Raw genomic sequence first — 13195 nt, forward strand, 5'->3', positions numbered from 1 at the left:
ATAATTGATAATCAGTCACGTTGCTCGCCACCGTCATGTGACGTCGCCATACATCTCTCCCACTCGCACCATCGACAGCTTCACCTCATTTGATCTTCCAATCCATCCATCACCATTCCTGAACCTGAACCTGACTTCAAGCATGCTCTGGAGTGCAAAGCAGTAAAAACCAGACGGGTTCTTCTCCCACTGTCAGAGTTATTGTTAGAGTTTGTCGTTCCTTGGAACAGTCAGTCGCGTGCTTCAATCTCCGCCTCGCTATCCACCATTCATCATCCCACTAGTTATTATATTTCCCCTTTCCATATATCAATTAATCAATCAATCAACCAATCAGTCAACGAATGGAACGCCGCGCCACACGCTCGTCTGCGAGACAGGCGGCGTTACGCGCAGCTGGACTGCAGGATGTCAAGCCTGATATCATGAGTGATGGAGCTATCTCCCGACGAAAGTCTAGACGAGAGAGTCTGAAGGCTGGGAGTATATCTGCCAAAGCGGAACAGCAGAGAGCGGCAGGACGGAGCAAAGTGGTGAAGGGGTCTGCCGCTAAGAAGAGGAAGACTTCTCCTGCGAAGAAGAGGAAGATGAGGGGGGCTGTCGAGAAAATGGAGGATGGTGATGAGCTTCCGCATAACCTGGGCTCGATCTCGAAAGCTACGGGCACTGGTGCGCTTCCCCACAACCGGGGCTCTACTCCGGCGCTTCAGTCGATCGAGAACAAGAACAATCACAAACCGCTTTCAAACCCAAACGAAGAAACTCCAGCAGTCAAGGTTGAAGCGTCAGTCCAGGAAAGCGCAGACCTTCCCTCGCAAACCAAAAATTCCAAGAAATCAAACACCTACGGCCTCACCCCCGGGGTCAGCCCATTCCCAGACTGGAACCGTCCCACGGTCGAAGAATGCGAGCAAGTCAATCACCTTCTCTCTACCGTCCACGGGGAGATCATCCCCCCGCCACCATCCCGGAGCCTTCCCTGACAGTGACAGGCTGCGGCGAGGTGCCCTCGGTGCTAGACGCACTGATCCGCACCCTCCTCAGCGGCGCCACGACGGGGGCCAACTCCGCCCTCGCGTTCAGCGGGCTCGTCCAGAAATTTGGCCTCCTGGACCACGGGATCGGCAAGGGCAGCGTCGACTGGGACGCCGTCCGTCGCGCCTCCCTGCAAGACGTCTTCGAAGCTATCAAGAGCGGCGGTCTCGCTGCCATGAAGAGCAAGAACATCAAGACAATTCTAGACATGGTCTACGAAGAGAACCAGCTCCGTCGCGCCATTCTCGTCAAAGGCGAGGAGGACGCCACAAGCGACCTGGGAAAGAAATCCACCGGCGGCAAGCTGTACGAGATTGCCTGCGCGGACCAGAACTTCCTGTCCCTCAACCACCTCCACGACTTGCCCACCGAGGACGCCATGACGGCGCTCGTCAAGTACCCCGGGATTGGGCCCAAGACAGCTGCATGTGTGCTTCTCTTCTGTCTGCAGCGGCCGTGCTTCGCGGTCGATACGCACATCTTCCGCATCTGTAAATGGCTCGGCTGGGTGCCGCCAACGAAGGCCACGGAGATTACGGCCTTCAGCCATTTAGAAGTGCGCATACCAGACCGTCTTAAGTACTCGCTTCATCAGCTTCTGATCCGTCACGGTAAGACCTGTCCACGCTGTCGCGCCATCACCGGGCAGTCGTCGGCGAGGTGGGACGAGGGCTGTGTAATTGATCATTTGGTGAAGCGGACGGGGAAGCGCAAGGGATAGCCCCCACTTGAACGGCATTTGTACGAGTATCATGTATCTATATGTATTATGAGTAGAGTAATAATTAAATAAAGCCATGAGTCTAATAACACGGTTCACATCGAATGTTTATACAAACACGTGACCGGTCGAACCACCCGGGCTCCGCTCCGCTCCCTCTCCGACCCTCCCTCCTTTTCCTCTCCCTCTTTTTCTTCCCAGCAGCGCAACCCCCCAAATCCCCTTCACTGGGCGACAACAGACAAACCATTCAACTACGCGCTCCCGCGGCGTCACCCCCACGACACAATGGACGCCCTAACACCCTACATCCCACCAGCCGCTCTCCCCCTCCTCGACGCGCTCCGCGCGCAAACACACCTCGTCGGCATCTCGCTCCTCTCGCTCAGCGCCGTCTACCTAGGCTATATATTCGTGCTAAAAGGACGCAATGAAGCTGCCGTCGCGTTTAATGTGCCGCTGCCGGCGGAGGTGCGGGCTAATTGGCCGGGAAGGAGCTGGGAGGATGCTCAGGGGGAGGAGAAGGCTGTTTTGGAGGGGCAGGTTCGGGGGGTGAGTTTATATCCTACTTACTTTTCACTACCAGTATTATGCGGCTAACTTTTGTTTAATCCAGCAATGGAACGATAAGCTGATTATGAGCTACTGCCCCGCCGATGGTCGCATCTTGGGCAAGGGTATCAAACCTGCGACTCCCGACGACGTCAATCGAGCGGTTCAGGCTGCGAAGAATGCGCAGGGGGAATGGGCTCGGACGACTTTTGGGGAGAGGAGGAAGGTGTTGAATACGTTGCTGAAGTATGCATAATTGGAATTCTGTGAGGAAGTCGCCAGCTAACTCAGACGTCAGATACGTTTTGGAACACCAGGATCAACTCGCGGCCGCTTGCTGTCTCGACTCTGGCAAGACCAAGGTTGACGCATCATTCGGCGAGATCCTCGTCACGGCGGAGAAACTCAAATGGACCATCGACCACGGCGAAAAAGCCCTGACGCCCAATCGACGCCCCACCAACTTCCTCATGATGTACAAGAAGAACATGGTCACCTATGAGCCTCTGGGCGTCGTCTCCGCCTGCGTGTCGTGGAACTACCCCTTCCACAACTTCATCTCGCCCATCATCAGCGCCCTGTTCTCCGGCAACGCCATCGTCATGAAGCCCTCCGAGCAGACGGCGTGGTCCTCCGCCTTCTTCCTGGATGTCGCCCGCGGCGCCCTATCAGCCTGCGGCCACTCCCGCGACCTCGTCCAGAGCGTCGTCTGCCTGCCCGCCGTCGCCGACGTCCTGACCTCGCACCCGGACATCTCCCAGCTCACCTTTATCGGATCCCGCCCCGTCGCGCACAAAGTCTGCGAGTCCGCCGCCAAGTCCCTCACCCCAGTCACCGTGGAACTAGGCGGCAAAGACCCAGCCGTCATCCTCGACGACGCGCGCACTGTCAACGAAGTCACCTCCATCGCGTCCATGATGATGCGCGGCGTGTTCCAATCCGCCGGCCAGAACTGCATCGGCGTCGAGCGCATCATCGCCCTCCCCAACATCTACGACAAACTCCTCTCCATCGTCTCCGCACGCATCCCCACCCTCCGTCTCGGCTCCATCCTCCTCGACCCCAGCGCCCCCGACATCGGCGCCCTAATCTCCCCCGCCGGCTTCTCCCGCCTCGAATCCCTCATCGCCGACGCCGTCAACAACGGAGCCCGCCTCATCCACGGCGGCAAGCGCCACTCCCACCCCAAATACCCGCACGGGCACTACTTCACCCCGACCCTCCTCGCAGACGTCACCCCCGACATGGCCATCGCGCAAAACGAAACCTTCGCCCCCGTCTTCCTCCTCATGCGCGCCTCCTCCGTGCCCCACGCCATCTCCATCGCCAACTCAACACCCTACGCCCTCGGCGCCTCCGTCTTCGGCTACCACGCCCCCTCCGTATCCGCCTGCGTCTCCTCCATCCACTCCGGCATGGTCTCCATCAACGACTTCGCCACCTACTACGCCGTGCAGCTCCCCTTCGGCGGAGTGAAAGGGTCCGGCTACGGCCGCTTCGGCGGCGAAGAGGGCCTGCGCGGCCTGTGCAATCTCAAGGCGATTTGCGTGGACCGGTTCCCGAAGTTGGTCGCGACGAGGATCCCGCCGCGGCTGGATTATCCGATCAGTACCGGGGAGGATTATAGGAGGAATGGCGGGGGCGCTTGGGAGACTTGTAAGGGGATTGTGGAGACGGGGTATCAGATAAGCTTTGGGGGGTGGGTGAGGGGAGTTGTGCGGTTGTTGAGCAATATGTAGATTCTCCTTCTGCTTCTTTTGTCTTATCTTATTTGCTTGTTGTATTATTGTTTGATTTGTTGTTGGTAGCTACGGCTACCATGTATGTATAGTATGATGTGTCTACAATATGACTATAGAGTTAGAGCATATAATATATTCATTCAATTCAACTTATTCAAACACGTAATCCCGACATTCTCAACACAGTAGAATAAACAAGAACGATCCGCAACAGGGGTATATAACAACGGGCAGATAAACAAAGCCAACACCCACCCACTCAAGAAACCAGATCCCAAACGGCCAGTCCATAGCCAGTCCAAGGCCGTCCCGAAACGAAACCAAAAAAAAAAAAGAGAGAAAACTACAAATCAACCTCCCCCTCCCCCATCCAATTCTCCAACCCCTCCACCCCCACCACCTCCCTCACATACCGTCTCGCCAACTCCACCCCCTCGTTTGCCCTCCCCATGTAGAAAACCGCATCACGGGCGGGATTCGCCAGCGCGGCGTCCGCCAACTGCGGCATGGCTGTCATGAGGTCCAGCACCCAGCGCCCCAGCGGCCCACCCTGGTGCATAGCCCACTGGGTGATGGCTGAATCATCCGCGGGGAGGGATTCGGCGCTTGTGCGCAGGAGAAGCTGGAAGGTTGTTGGGTCTGCGGGGTGCAGGTTTGCTGCGGTGTGGAAGTGGGAGGGCGGGAGGGTGTAGGGGCCGGGGGTGGAGGTGCGGTGGTGGTGTTCGTCGAGTTTGAGGAGGGTGAGGAGGAGGGGGTGGTTGCGTTGGGTTATTGCGGCGTGGATGCCTTCTTGGAGGGCGGTGCGGGAGAGGGTGATGGGTTTTTGGGGGTTGGGTTGGGTTGGGTTGGGGAGGAGTGCGTGTGGTTGTTGGCGAGGCGGAGGAGTTCGAGGAATTGGGTGTGTGGGGTGGTGAAGCTTTCTTCTTTGTCTGTTGGAGATGTAGTTGGTGGGTGGCCCTGTAGGAGATGGTCTGGGAATGCGGTCACTCCGAGGATGGGGTATACTGTTTGGGAGGCTGTCTCGGGGCAGTCGATGCGGATGGAGACTTTGGGAGTGATGGTCATGGTGTAGTGCGTTGCGGATCCTTCCGTCTCTGCAGTATTTCCACCATGGGAATCAACAGCAGCAGGAATATAACCCTCGAAGACAGTCCGCCCCGACACCCCCGCCATCGCCCTCTCCAGCTCCTCCTCCTGCGCTTTCTCCATGCGCACCCCGGCCCCAACCCACCGACGCAACACCACCAGACTCGTCAACGCAGGCACCTGCGCCATCACCCTCGGCACCGTACACCAGCGACACCGCAGCACACCCACCTGCAGCGCGCTGCGCTCCTCATAGCTCAACACCGGGGGGGCATCCATCGGGCGGAACATCCTGGATATAGACATCCACGCACCCGTGCCCTCCACCCCTTCACCATCATTACCATCATAATGATCATCCCAAAACGCCCTCAATATCAAAGCACGGTAAACACCCTCCCGCGACAGCGCCGCGCCCAGCGCAGGCGACGCGCGCGGCAACTGCAGATTCAGCGCATAGAGAAAGATGCGCTCGAGGAGCTCGACGGGGAGGGACTCCAGGTGGGAGTGGTAGTGTAGCTTCTTGCGCTTCCTGCCGTGTTGTTGGCTTTGGTCTTGTCCTGCGCGACGGCGCGCGGATTGGCTTTGTTGGGAGGAGTGGAGAAGGGCTTGGGGGGTGAGGCGTGGGCGGCCGCTGGTGCGTTTGATGGGTGGGTGGATTTGGCGTTCGTCTGGGGGGGGTCGTTTGCGCCGGCCGCGGATGTGGATGGGGGTGAGGTTCATCTTCATTCCTCCTACCTAGGTTTCCTAGGAAGTGGTTGAAGGTACTGATGGAGGTATGGAGGTCAGTGGAGTATACGGAGGTTGATGATGAGATAGAGATCTGATTGGCGGAAGCTCAGACCGAGGCGTGATCAGGGCATGTCGCATCATGTGACGTAGCCCTAACGCTAGTCTTCTTTAGACCACGTCATACCTAAGGCAGCTAGTGCAATATCTCCCTAAGAAAGACAAAATGACATCATACCCAGATCAACAACAACCTGAAACCGCAACCACGGTTCATCCCATCCCAAATGATGTTATCCCACAGGGAACAGCAAAATCAAGGCAAGATATCGTACCTATGATGATGCATGACGACGTGGCTGCCCCTATGTCTCTCCCTAATTGGACATCAACCCGCCCTGACGAGCAAAACCTAGCTTGACAGTTACCCGACCTCTGCATAGTACCATCATTGCGACTGTCCCACTTCCGTCATTGGGACGGCGATCGTCGCTCGTTTCTCCCTGATAATGGAGGTCTCTTGGACTTGATTTGACTGGACTCCTCTTATTTTTGGATGATTGCAGATCTTTACAAGGGATATTCATTCATTACTATCATACCTATATCAGACCTAGCAGCATAAATAGACAACAGTCGCCATGCGTCCCTTTCACGATTCTACTCATGCTACGGCTTCCTCTTCATCCTCCTCTTCTACTACAGCTTCGTCTACAGACAATATCCCTACAGACAGTATTACACAAAGTGAATCGCAACCAGATTCAACCTCTTGCTTCAGACTGAATACAACAACGACCGAAGAACAACCCTCGCTCTTTCCCAGATTGGCCTACAGATTTAACAGCTCTAAATTGGGTCAATAATTTCTTTACTTTCTCCTATCTACAACCATCGATATCCTCAACCATTCAATCTCTCAAAAACTTGGAAAGAAGACATTGAACCTTTCAATCCAAAACAACAACAACAACAACAACAACCAAACCAATTCATCTATCAATCCAATAATCCAAAATGGGCGCCGTCGTATCCTGCGTACGTCTCCCTCCCCCTCTCTCTAATACTATAAATACTAACAAAAAAAAGATCGCAGGAGTCTTCCGCTCAATCGGAGCCTGCCTAAAGGGCATCGTGCACGTCGTCGGCTCCATCTGCATGGCGATCATCAACGGCGTGGTCTCGCTCTTCGATGTCCTCATTACTTGCTTGACGTGTGGGTATTGTGGGGGACGGAGAAGGAGAGGCGGGGTTAGGAGGTCGAGGATATAATCTCTCTCCCTCTCTCTCTTTCTGATTTTCGTTGATTGATTGTTGGTTGTTTCGTTGATTCTTTGATATTTTTTTTTTTTTTTTATTGTTGGGGGATCGGTTGGCTTTGTTGTTTGATATCCTTTTGCTGTATTGTTTTCACGATGTATGAGTATGAGTTATGATTTGATTGATTCTATTGTTATCTTTTTGCTCTCCTGTATGGTTGATTGTATAATATCATCGCTTTATATATCGCTGTAAACATGTCTATCCACTTGCTTCATCGTATGTTCACTTTTAAACACATCGTCAGGTATATAATATATATATATAATATGAATCATCCCACCCGCGCTAACAACCTCTCCTTCAACACCACATCCCCAGCAGGCACCGTCCCCCACCGCTGCTCAACCAGCAACCGCACAAACGGATCCGGCCCCCGCCAGGATCCGCATACTTGAGCGCCACGTGGAAATGGTTCGTCGACACGGGCCACAGCACCGGGTACTTGTACTCGCGCGACCGGATGTACAGCCCCAGTAAGCGGCGGAAGGCCTCGAGCTCGCGGTCCCGGATCGTCTGCCGTAGACAGCGCCGCGACCGCGCGTGCGATGTGTCCTCGTCGATGTAGGCATCCATGGACAGTAGTTGCAGGAACTCGAGTCGTGCGGGCGTCCACGGGGGCCGGAGGAGCTTGTCGGGCATGCGGGCCGGGGTGTCGACTGCGCAGCTGGGGAGTCGGAAGAGGTCGTGTTCGGTGTAGATGCGGCCGGGGCGGCGCATCTGCAAGGCGCCAAAGTGGAACCAGACGGCGACTTTGCATTCCTCGTCTGTGTGGTGGGCGCGGGCGCGGAGGACGAGGTCGCCTTTGCCGCGGCGGCCTTTGACGCCGCAGTCGCTGTGGTGGTCGGCTGGGTGGTGGAAGTAGCTGCCTAGGTTGCGCAGCGTGTGCTGGTCGTCGGGGGAGAAGTCGAGGTGCGGGCATTGGTGGCGGATGGCGTGGGCGACGTAGTCCTGTTGGCACTTGCGCATGAGGGGTAGCGTGCACCAGCGGCAGTTGAGGATGGCGTTTTGCAGGTCCCGTCTTGCGGGCTTGGAGAGCGCGTAGAAGTGCAGGGGTGGGGGGAGGAAGTCGGGACTGAAGAAGCCCTGGCTGGCGCTTTCGTTGGCGCTGCTGAAGGCGAGGCGGATGAGCCAGCTGTAGAGGACTGGGTCGGAGAGCTTCTGGGAGAGCTCGAACGAGGCCCGTGGTAGGTTGAACTCGAGGCTGTGGAGGAAGATGGTCTGGATGATCTCCACGGGCAGACGTTCTAACGGGGACCGGGCGCGCGTCGGTGGGGTCGTTGGCTGTGTCATTTTCGATGCTGTTCGTGTTGTGTTCGAGAGGACGCCTGGTGATCGAGATAAGATAGATCCAAGATGTCCCCACTAAGGTGTGTCCATGCTACCAGGACCTCGTTCTGCGGGGCGGGTCATGCACCAATCGATGGACCGAGAAGGAATTCCAGGGATCCGGTCGCACTGGGCACCGGTTTCTTCACGATCATCGCCGGAGCGAGGGGTGGTTTCGGTCAAGTCTCGACCGGCACCGCAGTGCGGGGGTAATAACGGCGATAATCACAGTTTTAGCACAATTATTCTGTTGCACCACTATTCAGTAGTGATTGAACAGTGGACAGTATGGACATGTAAGGTAGTGTAATATCATTAATGATTGAGTGGGATCTTACGAGAAGAGCGAGAAGAAAGATGAGATGAGGATGAGGTGAAGAAGTAGGAAGTGGGACGAACTGCCCCGATTTGCCGCCAAAAATATATATCAGATTTTGAGTATGAATATCATCACATATTATAACCACCAGTTTGTAGGATAGAATATATCAAGACATACATATACTATACTCTAACATTTACTTTGATTGATTCTACCTTATTTGAATTTTTACTTCTTGTACAAAACTACAATATACGCAACTGAAAAGAAGAAGACATCTTCTAAATTGAACAATGTTTCTATACACAATCCATCCACCAGATCACACCCCCAGACGCCAGGGTATTCGATCTGGCCATGCCTCAAATGAGACGTTGTCAGGTGAGACCCGGTCGACGGAGATATCGGGCACAAGGGATACGAGCTTAGACAACAGACATATCGCCGAAGCGCTCCTACAACCGGTTAGTATGAGCCAATCAACCTGGATTGAAAAAGAAGAACGCACCTTGTAGCCAGCGGGCATCCATCTGCCCTTGGAGACCAGCGAAGAAGTCTTCTCGTCGATCTCGGGCTGAGCAGCAGCGACCTCGTCCTATGAAGAATCAGCATCATCCCATCATATAAACGAAAGTATCTCCCGTGGAAAATATCTCCCGTGGAAAGAAGGATACATACAACAGTAAGCTCATCGAACGGCCTAGCAGTCTCAATGTTCTCCAGCGTCTTCTGGAGGTTCTGCAGCTCAGCCTCGACCTTACCCTTCGTCTCAAGGGCGCTCTGCACAGCCTGAGCCTCAAAGGCATCGATGGCCTTGACCTGGCGGTTGACGTCGTAGGTGGCCGGCTTGAAGGTCTTGAACTGGTTCTCGATCTGGTCGACGACGGCCTGGTTCTTCAGCACCTTGCGGTAGTGGGCGAAGTCGACGGTCTGGGGCTGCTCGGACAGCGCCGTGACCTTGCGGCGGGCGTCATCGTTGCGCTTCTTGAAGGCCTGCAGCGAGGTGGCCGTCTGGCCACGCAGGCCCAGGGACCCCGTCACCTTGGTCCAGTCGATCTTGGTAGCGGCGCTACGCTGTTAGATTGTTAGTGGGATGGCCAGTTTGTAACCAAACACGGAGATGCAACATTGGGGGGTAAAAAACAGATGCCACTGGAGAATCTTAGGAAAACATACGGCAGCCATTGTGAAGGTATGGAGGAATGGGTGGTGTAGTAGAGGGGAGTTCGATTGCTTAACGGAGAGAACGGTTGGAGTGTCGGCAAGGTTTGGAAGTCGGGGGTGCCCTCACGTGACTGCACACTTCCCGTGTCCCGAGGAATCTTGCCTCAGGCATCCTCGGGAGGCATCGGAGTACTTATACTATGTGTATACTACAATTACTCAATAAACCAGATAAATACAGAATTACAGTCAATATTACAGATAGTGTAGATGAACATTCAGGCTTCTTGATTCTCGCATACTATTTTTTCAATGATTTACACGACGGGTTTCTGCCAGAGGTGACTGCAACCCCAAAGTCCATCCTGCCAGCAGGCTAGAGAGAGACCGACAACCCCGGATCGCGTACAAATCACCGTCCAAACCGGGTTATTTGAGATATTATATGCTGAGAGCCATGATCGAGTTCACGATGTCGTTGTCGTTCTCCCGCAGCGCCTTGACGGCCTTCTTGCGGGACACGTTGGCCTGGGCCATGACCAGCTCGATGTCCTTGGCCTCCAGACCACCCTCGTCGACCTCCTCGCCGTCATCCTCCTCATCCTCCTTCTTGGCCTCGACCTCGGGGGCCTTGCCCTTGCCGTGGTCGTGGTCGTGGTCGTGGTCGTGACCGGCGTGCTCGCCCTGGGAAGCCTCGGCGGCGGCCAGCTGCTGGGCAGCGGAGGCCTGGGCCTGGGAGTTCAGGTCCTCGATCTTGGCCTCACCGAAGATGCTGTTTTCGTTAGGTTAGGTGTATCCAGGGTAGAGAGCGTGATTGAGAAGCTTACATCCAGGTGTTGCTGGAGGGGGAACGGTAGACGTCGGGCTGGTTGATGACGAAGAGGATCTATCGTTTCAAGATGATTAGCTCCCCTGCTTCAAATCGAACTGCGTCGTATCGCCTCGCTGCTTCTCATCCCAGCCCATCCAAGCAGCATCGCAAAAAGAGAATAAAAAAGATAACCGGGAAGAGACTGGTCCATACGTTCTTGGGGCGGCGGAGAGTGACACGGGTGATACCGGGGACGTGCTTCAGACCGAGCTTGCCAATGGCTTTCCGGGCCTTCTTCTCGTTGCGAGAGTGAACGGTGACGGCGGCGCCGGCGGGGATGTTGGGCTCGTCGCCGGCCTCGGACTCAGAGCTGCTGCCAGCATCCTCGACGGTGGTCTTGGGCTCCTCCTCGTTAGGGAGCTCTTCAACGCGGGGGTCAGCCATTGTGAATGTGAGATGAGAGAACCTAGATCGTCCACCAGACGGTCAGCAATTGATAGTAGGATGGGGGGCTGAGTTGACGAGGTTGTGGTCGGTCGTGTGGGTGGGAAATGAGTGGGATGTTCCCACACATAACACACACACACACACAACACACAACGTCACGGCAGCGCTTCCCCACATCGAAATGGCGAGAAATTCGGGGATTCAATCGAAGCAGCCATTTCGGACGGATGGACAGAACGGATTCACCTACCTGAACACAGGATATTAGGTCGTGGTGGATGAGAGGGGAATTTTGGGCCTGGTTGGGGGTTGAAGGTCGCAACGCTGTGTGAAGGAGATCCGGCCGAAAATCGTTAGCGAGCTGATTGGGGGAGAGGGGGGTTTCCCGCACAGAACCGCCTAGTATAGACTTATAGGTATATGTCCAAGTCTACAAGCGCTATTAACACAACAGATCTAGATAATTGATATAATTGATATCGTTGATATAAAGTTAATTACTATATTGATTTATCGGTCTACTGTGTTTACGTATGGATATTTGCCTTTTTTCATAATTACGGCGAGTACTCCATTTCTGATCGTATATCATGGATGGTTCCACTCTCCCTGTCTAGATCGTATCTCCAGATATTGATAGGTCGTGCAATAGTCCAGAAAAGGCATGCCATCGGCTCATGTACGAGTGGAAATCCCCCATCTGTTAGGATATTGGATATCAAGGTCTCGAATGATTTTTATGCTGTCCGTGGTATGCATACAGCGTGTTGGTTTGCTGATATCAAATAAATTCCTCAGCATTGTTTTAAAACAAACCCGTCCCAAGGCACCCTTTTCACACTATGCACCGAGCCCCTCATAACAAGAAATCCATCTATGACTTGGGAGCAGCCGCCCGGAGCTTAGCCTGGGACTTCTGGACCTCGAAGCGAGCCTGTAATCGTTAGTATCTAGTCCAGACCAAACTAACGGATGCGCATGGGTTGGAGTGACAATCATCCACTCGTGCGTCCATATGATGTCCAGAAACCTCGCCGAATCGCACATGGTCGACCATTGTCACCTCCAAACCCATCGCGCGAACCAATCCACACGTACCTGCTTCCTGAGTCTCATGACCTTGAAGCGCTCAAAGTCGTTCAGGTTCTTCCGTCGCTCGGTGCGCTCAGTCTTCTGGGCGTAGTTGCTCTTGGCCCACTTGCCATCGATCTCGTTCTTCTGCCACAGCTTTCTCACGGGGCCGGTACCAGCCGAGCGGGGCAGCTGGGGGATGACGAAGGGAGTGAGGGTGGCGTGGGCGAGAGGGAGAACGTGACGGGGCACGATCTTGTTCTGCTCGGTCGAGGGGCCGTCAATGAGGACCTATATGTGTATTAGAATTGTGGTTCCATTTTCCATCCTTCCACTGTCGCATTTGTCCATCGCATCCATCTCTTGATGTTCAATCCGTCCACTTTTCCACCCGTAATCACATAAACCCGCAATCACAACCCGCAAAACATCAACCAAGTCTCAATCAGGAAAAACGTACACGGCGGTGGTCGACAATCTCAACGATGGCGGCGAGCTTGCCAATGTAGGGACCGCGGCGGATCAGCACCACGCGGCCAACCTCAACCAGCTTCCACTGGGCAACCTTGACATCGATATCGGCCATGGCGAAGGCTTCCTATAAAGTCGTCGCAACGGTCTCAGTTTTCTGATTTCCAAAAAAATTCCAACGACAAGAATTTTCCCGCAGCAAGAATCCAGAACAATAGGGCAGCACTCACGGTCGACAGACTCCGGGACGGTGGGTGAAAATGGTGGTTGTCGTAAGGGGTCGGGGTTGTCGAAGTCGAATCACCGAGAGAGGTCGAAAATGCACAAACAACTTCTCTGCCCAGGGAGCCGATCCACCCACACACGAATTGGACCTTTTTTTGCTCCCGAGTCAC

General features: G+C 54.6%; 9 protein-coding genes across 9 annotated transcripts; 4 read left to right on the top strand and 5 right to left on the bottom strand.

The window, feature by feature from the left end:
- Positions 1 to 102: 102 nt before the first annotated feature.
- Positions 103 to 1756, top strand: P168DRAFT_325588 (endonuclease III domain-containing protein; the record flags this gene model as incomplete). The annotated part of the gene is made up of 2 exons (XM_024841026.1): positions 103 to 888; positions 993 to 1756. The coding sequence occupies exons 1-2, from the start codon at positions 345 to 347 to the stop codon at positions 1754 to 1756; spliced, it is 1308 nt and encodes a 435-aa protein (XP_024695359.1). The 5' UTR covers positions 103 to 344.
- Positions 1757 to 1968: 212 nt separating this feature from the next.
- Positions 1969 to 4047, top strand: P168DRAFT_265462 (aldehyde dehydrogenase family protein; the record flags this gene model as incomplete). Its single annotated transcript, XM_024834916.1, has 3 exons — positions 1969 to 2308; positions 2373 to 2554; positions 2607 to 4047. The coding sequence occupies exons 1-3, from the start codon at positions 2045 to 2047 to the stop codon at positions 4045 to 4047; spliced, it is 1887 nt and encodes a 628-aa protein (XP_024695360.1). The 5' UTR covers positions 1969 to 2044.
- A 346-nt stretch (positions 4048 to 4393) lies between these two features.
- P168DRAFT_325590 (uncharacterized protein) lies at positions 4394 to 6137 on the bottom strand (the record flags this gene model as incomplete). Its single annotated transcript, XM_024841027.1, has 2 exons — positions 5056 to 6137; positions 4394 to 4966 (listed from the first exon to the last, which is right to left on the bottom strand). Exons 1-2 carry the CDS (start codon positions 5863 to 5865, stop codon positions 4394 to 4396), a joined length of 1383 nt encoding a protein of 460 aa, XP_024695361.1. The 5' UTR covers positions 5866 to 6137.
- On the top strand, positions 6126 to 7094 carry P168DRAFT_288667 (uncharacterized protein). Its single transcript, XM_024836843.1, has 2 exons — positions 6126 to 6903; positions 6955 to 7094. The coding sequence occupies exon 1, from the start codon at positions 6507 to 6509 to the stop codon at positions 6729 to 6731; it is 225 nt and encodes a 74-aa protein (XP_024695362.1). The 5' UTR covers positions 6126 to 6506; the 3' UTR covers positions 6732 to 6903; positions 6955 to 7094.
- On the top strand, positions 6883 to 7137 carry P168DRAFT_316748 (uncharacterized protein; the record flags this gene model as incomplete). Its single annotated transcript, XM_024840046.1, has 2 exons — positions 6883 to 6903; positions 6955 to 7137. The coding sequence occupies 2 exons, from the start codon at positions 6883 to 6885 to the stop codon at positions 7135 to 7137; spliced, it is 204 nt and encodes a 67-aa protein (XP_024695363.1).
- A 326-nt stretch (positions 7138 to 7463) lies between these two features.
- Positions 7464 to 8842, bottom strand: P168DRAFT_325592 (uncharacterized protein). The gene has a single exon (XM_024841028.1). It carries the CDS (start codon positions 8476 to 8478, stop codon positions 7489 to 7491), a length of 990 nt encoding a protein of 329 aa, XP_024695364.1. The 5' UTR covers positions 8479 to 8842; the 3' UTR covers positions 7464 to 7488.
- Positions 8843 to 9098: 256 nt separating this feature from the next.
- P168DRAFT_325593 (F1F0 ATP synthase subunit d) lies at positions 9099 to 10021 on the bottom strand (the record flags this gene model as incomplete). The annotated part of the gene is made up of 4 exons (XM_024841029.1): positions 9099 to 9291; positions 9345 to 9431; positions 9515 to 9910; positions 10013 to 10021. 4 exons carry the CDS (start codon positions 10019 to 10021, stop codon positions 9262 to 9264), a joined length of 522 nt encoding a protein of 173 aa, XP_024695365.1. The 3' UTR covers positions 9099 to 9261.
- A 250-nt stretch (positions 10022 to 10271) lies between these two features.
- P168DRAFT_288668 (nascent polypeptide-associated complex subunit alpha) lies at positions 10272 to 11573 on the bottom strand. The gene is made up of 4 exons (XM_024836844.1): positions 11509 to 11573; positions 11025 to 11277; positions 10828 to 10886; positions 10272 to 10772 (listed from the first exon to the last, which is right to left on the bottom strand). The coding sequence occupies exons 2-4, from the start codon at positions 11253 to 11255 to the stop codon at positions 10442 to 10444; spliced, it is 621 nt and encodes a 206-aa protein (XP_024695366.1). The 5' UTR covers positions 11256 to 11277; positions 11509 to 11573; the 3' UTR covers positions 10272 to 10441.
- Positions 11574 to 11819: 246 nt separating this feature from the next.
- Positions 11820 to 13151, bottom strand: P168DRAFT_288669 (60S ribosomal protein eL14). The gene is made up of 4 exons (XM_024836845.1): positions 13031 to 13151; positions 12790 to 12927; positions 12357 to 12620; positions 11820 to 12192 (listed from the first exon to the last, which is right to left on the bottom strand). The coding sequence occupies exons 2-4, from the start codon at positions 12913 to 12915 to the stop codon at positions 12133 to 12135; spliced, it is 450 nt and encodes a 149-aa protein (XP_024695367.1). The 5' UTR covers positions 12916 to 12927; positions 13031 to 13151; the 3' UTR covers positions 11820 to 12132.
- Between the last annotated feature and the right edge of the window lie 44 nt (positions 13152 to 13195).

The sequence above is a fragment of the Aspergillus campestris genome, assembly GCF_002847485.1.
Source record: "Aspergillus campestris IBT 28561 chromosome Unknown P168scaffold_3, whole genome shotgun sequence".
Lineage (NCBI taxonomy): Eukaryota > Fungi > Ascomycota > Eurotiomycetes > Eurotiales > Aspergillaceae > Aspergillus > Aspergillus campestris.

Excerpts from the sequence above, each read along its gene's own strand:
- P168DRAFT_288669 (XM_024836845.1), bottom strand. The coding sequence starts at position 12,915 with ATGGCCGATATCGATGTCAAGGTTGCCCAGTGGAAGCTGGTTGAGGTT. Across the intron at positions 12,621-12,789 it reads AGATTGTCGACCACCGCCGT|GTCCTCATTGACGGCCCCTC; the intron begins GTACGTTTTTCC and ends ATACACATATAG. Across the intron at positions 12,193-12,356 it reads TCATGAGACTCAGGAAGCAG|GCTCGCTTCGAGGTCCAGAA; the intron begins GTACGTGTGGAT and ends TAACGATTACAG.
- P168DRAFT_288667 (XM_024836843.1), top strand. The coding sequence starts at position 6,507 with ATGCGTCCCTTTCACGATTCTACTCATGCTACGGCTTCCTCTTCATCC.
- P168DRAFT_288668 (XM_024836844.1), bottom strand. The coding sequence starts at position 11,255 with ATGGCTGACCCCCGCGTTGAAGAGCTCCCTAACGAGGAGGAGCCCAAG. Across the intron at positions 10,887-11,024 it reads CTCTCCGCCGCCCCAAGAAC|ATCCTCTTCGTCATCAACCA; the intron begins GTATGGACCAGT and ends TTGAAACGATAG. Across the intron at positions 10,773-10,827 it reads CCCTCCAGCAACACCTGGAT|CATCTTCGGTGAGGCCAAGA; the intron begins GTAAGCTTCTCA and ends TAACGAAAACAG.
- P168DRAFT_325592 (XM_024841028.1), bottom strand. The coding sequence starts at position 8,478 with ATGACACAGCCAACGACCCCACCGACGCGCGCCCGGTCCCCGTTAGAA.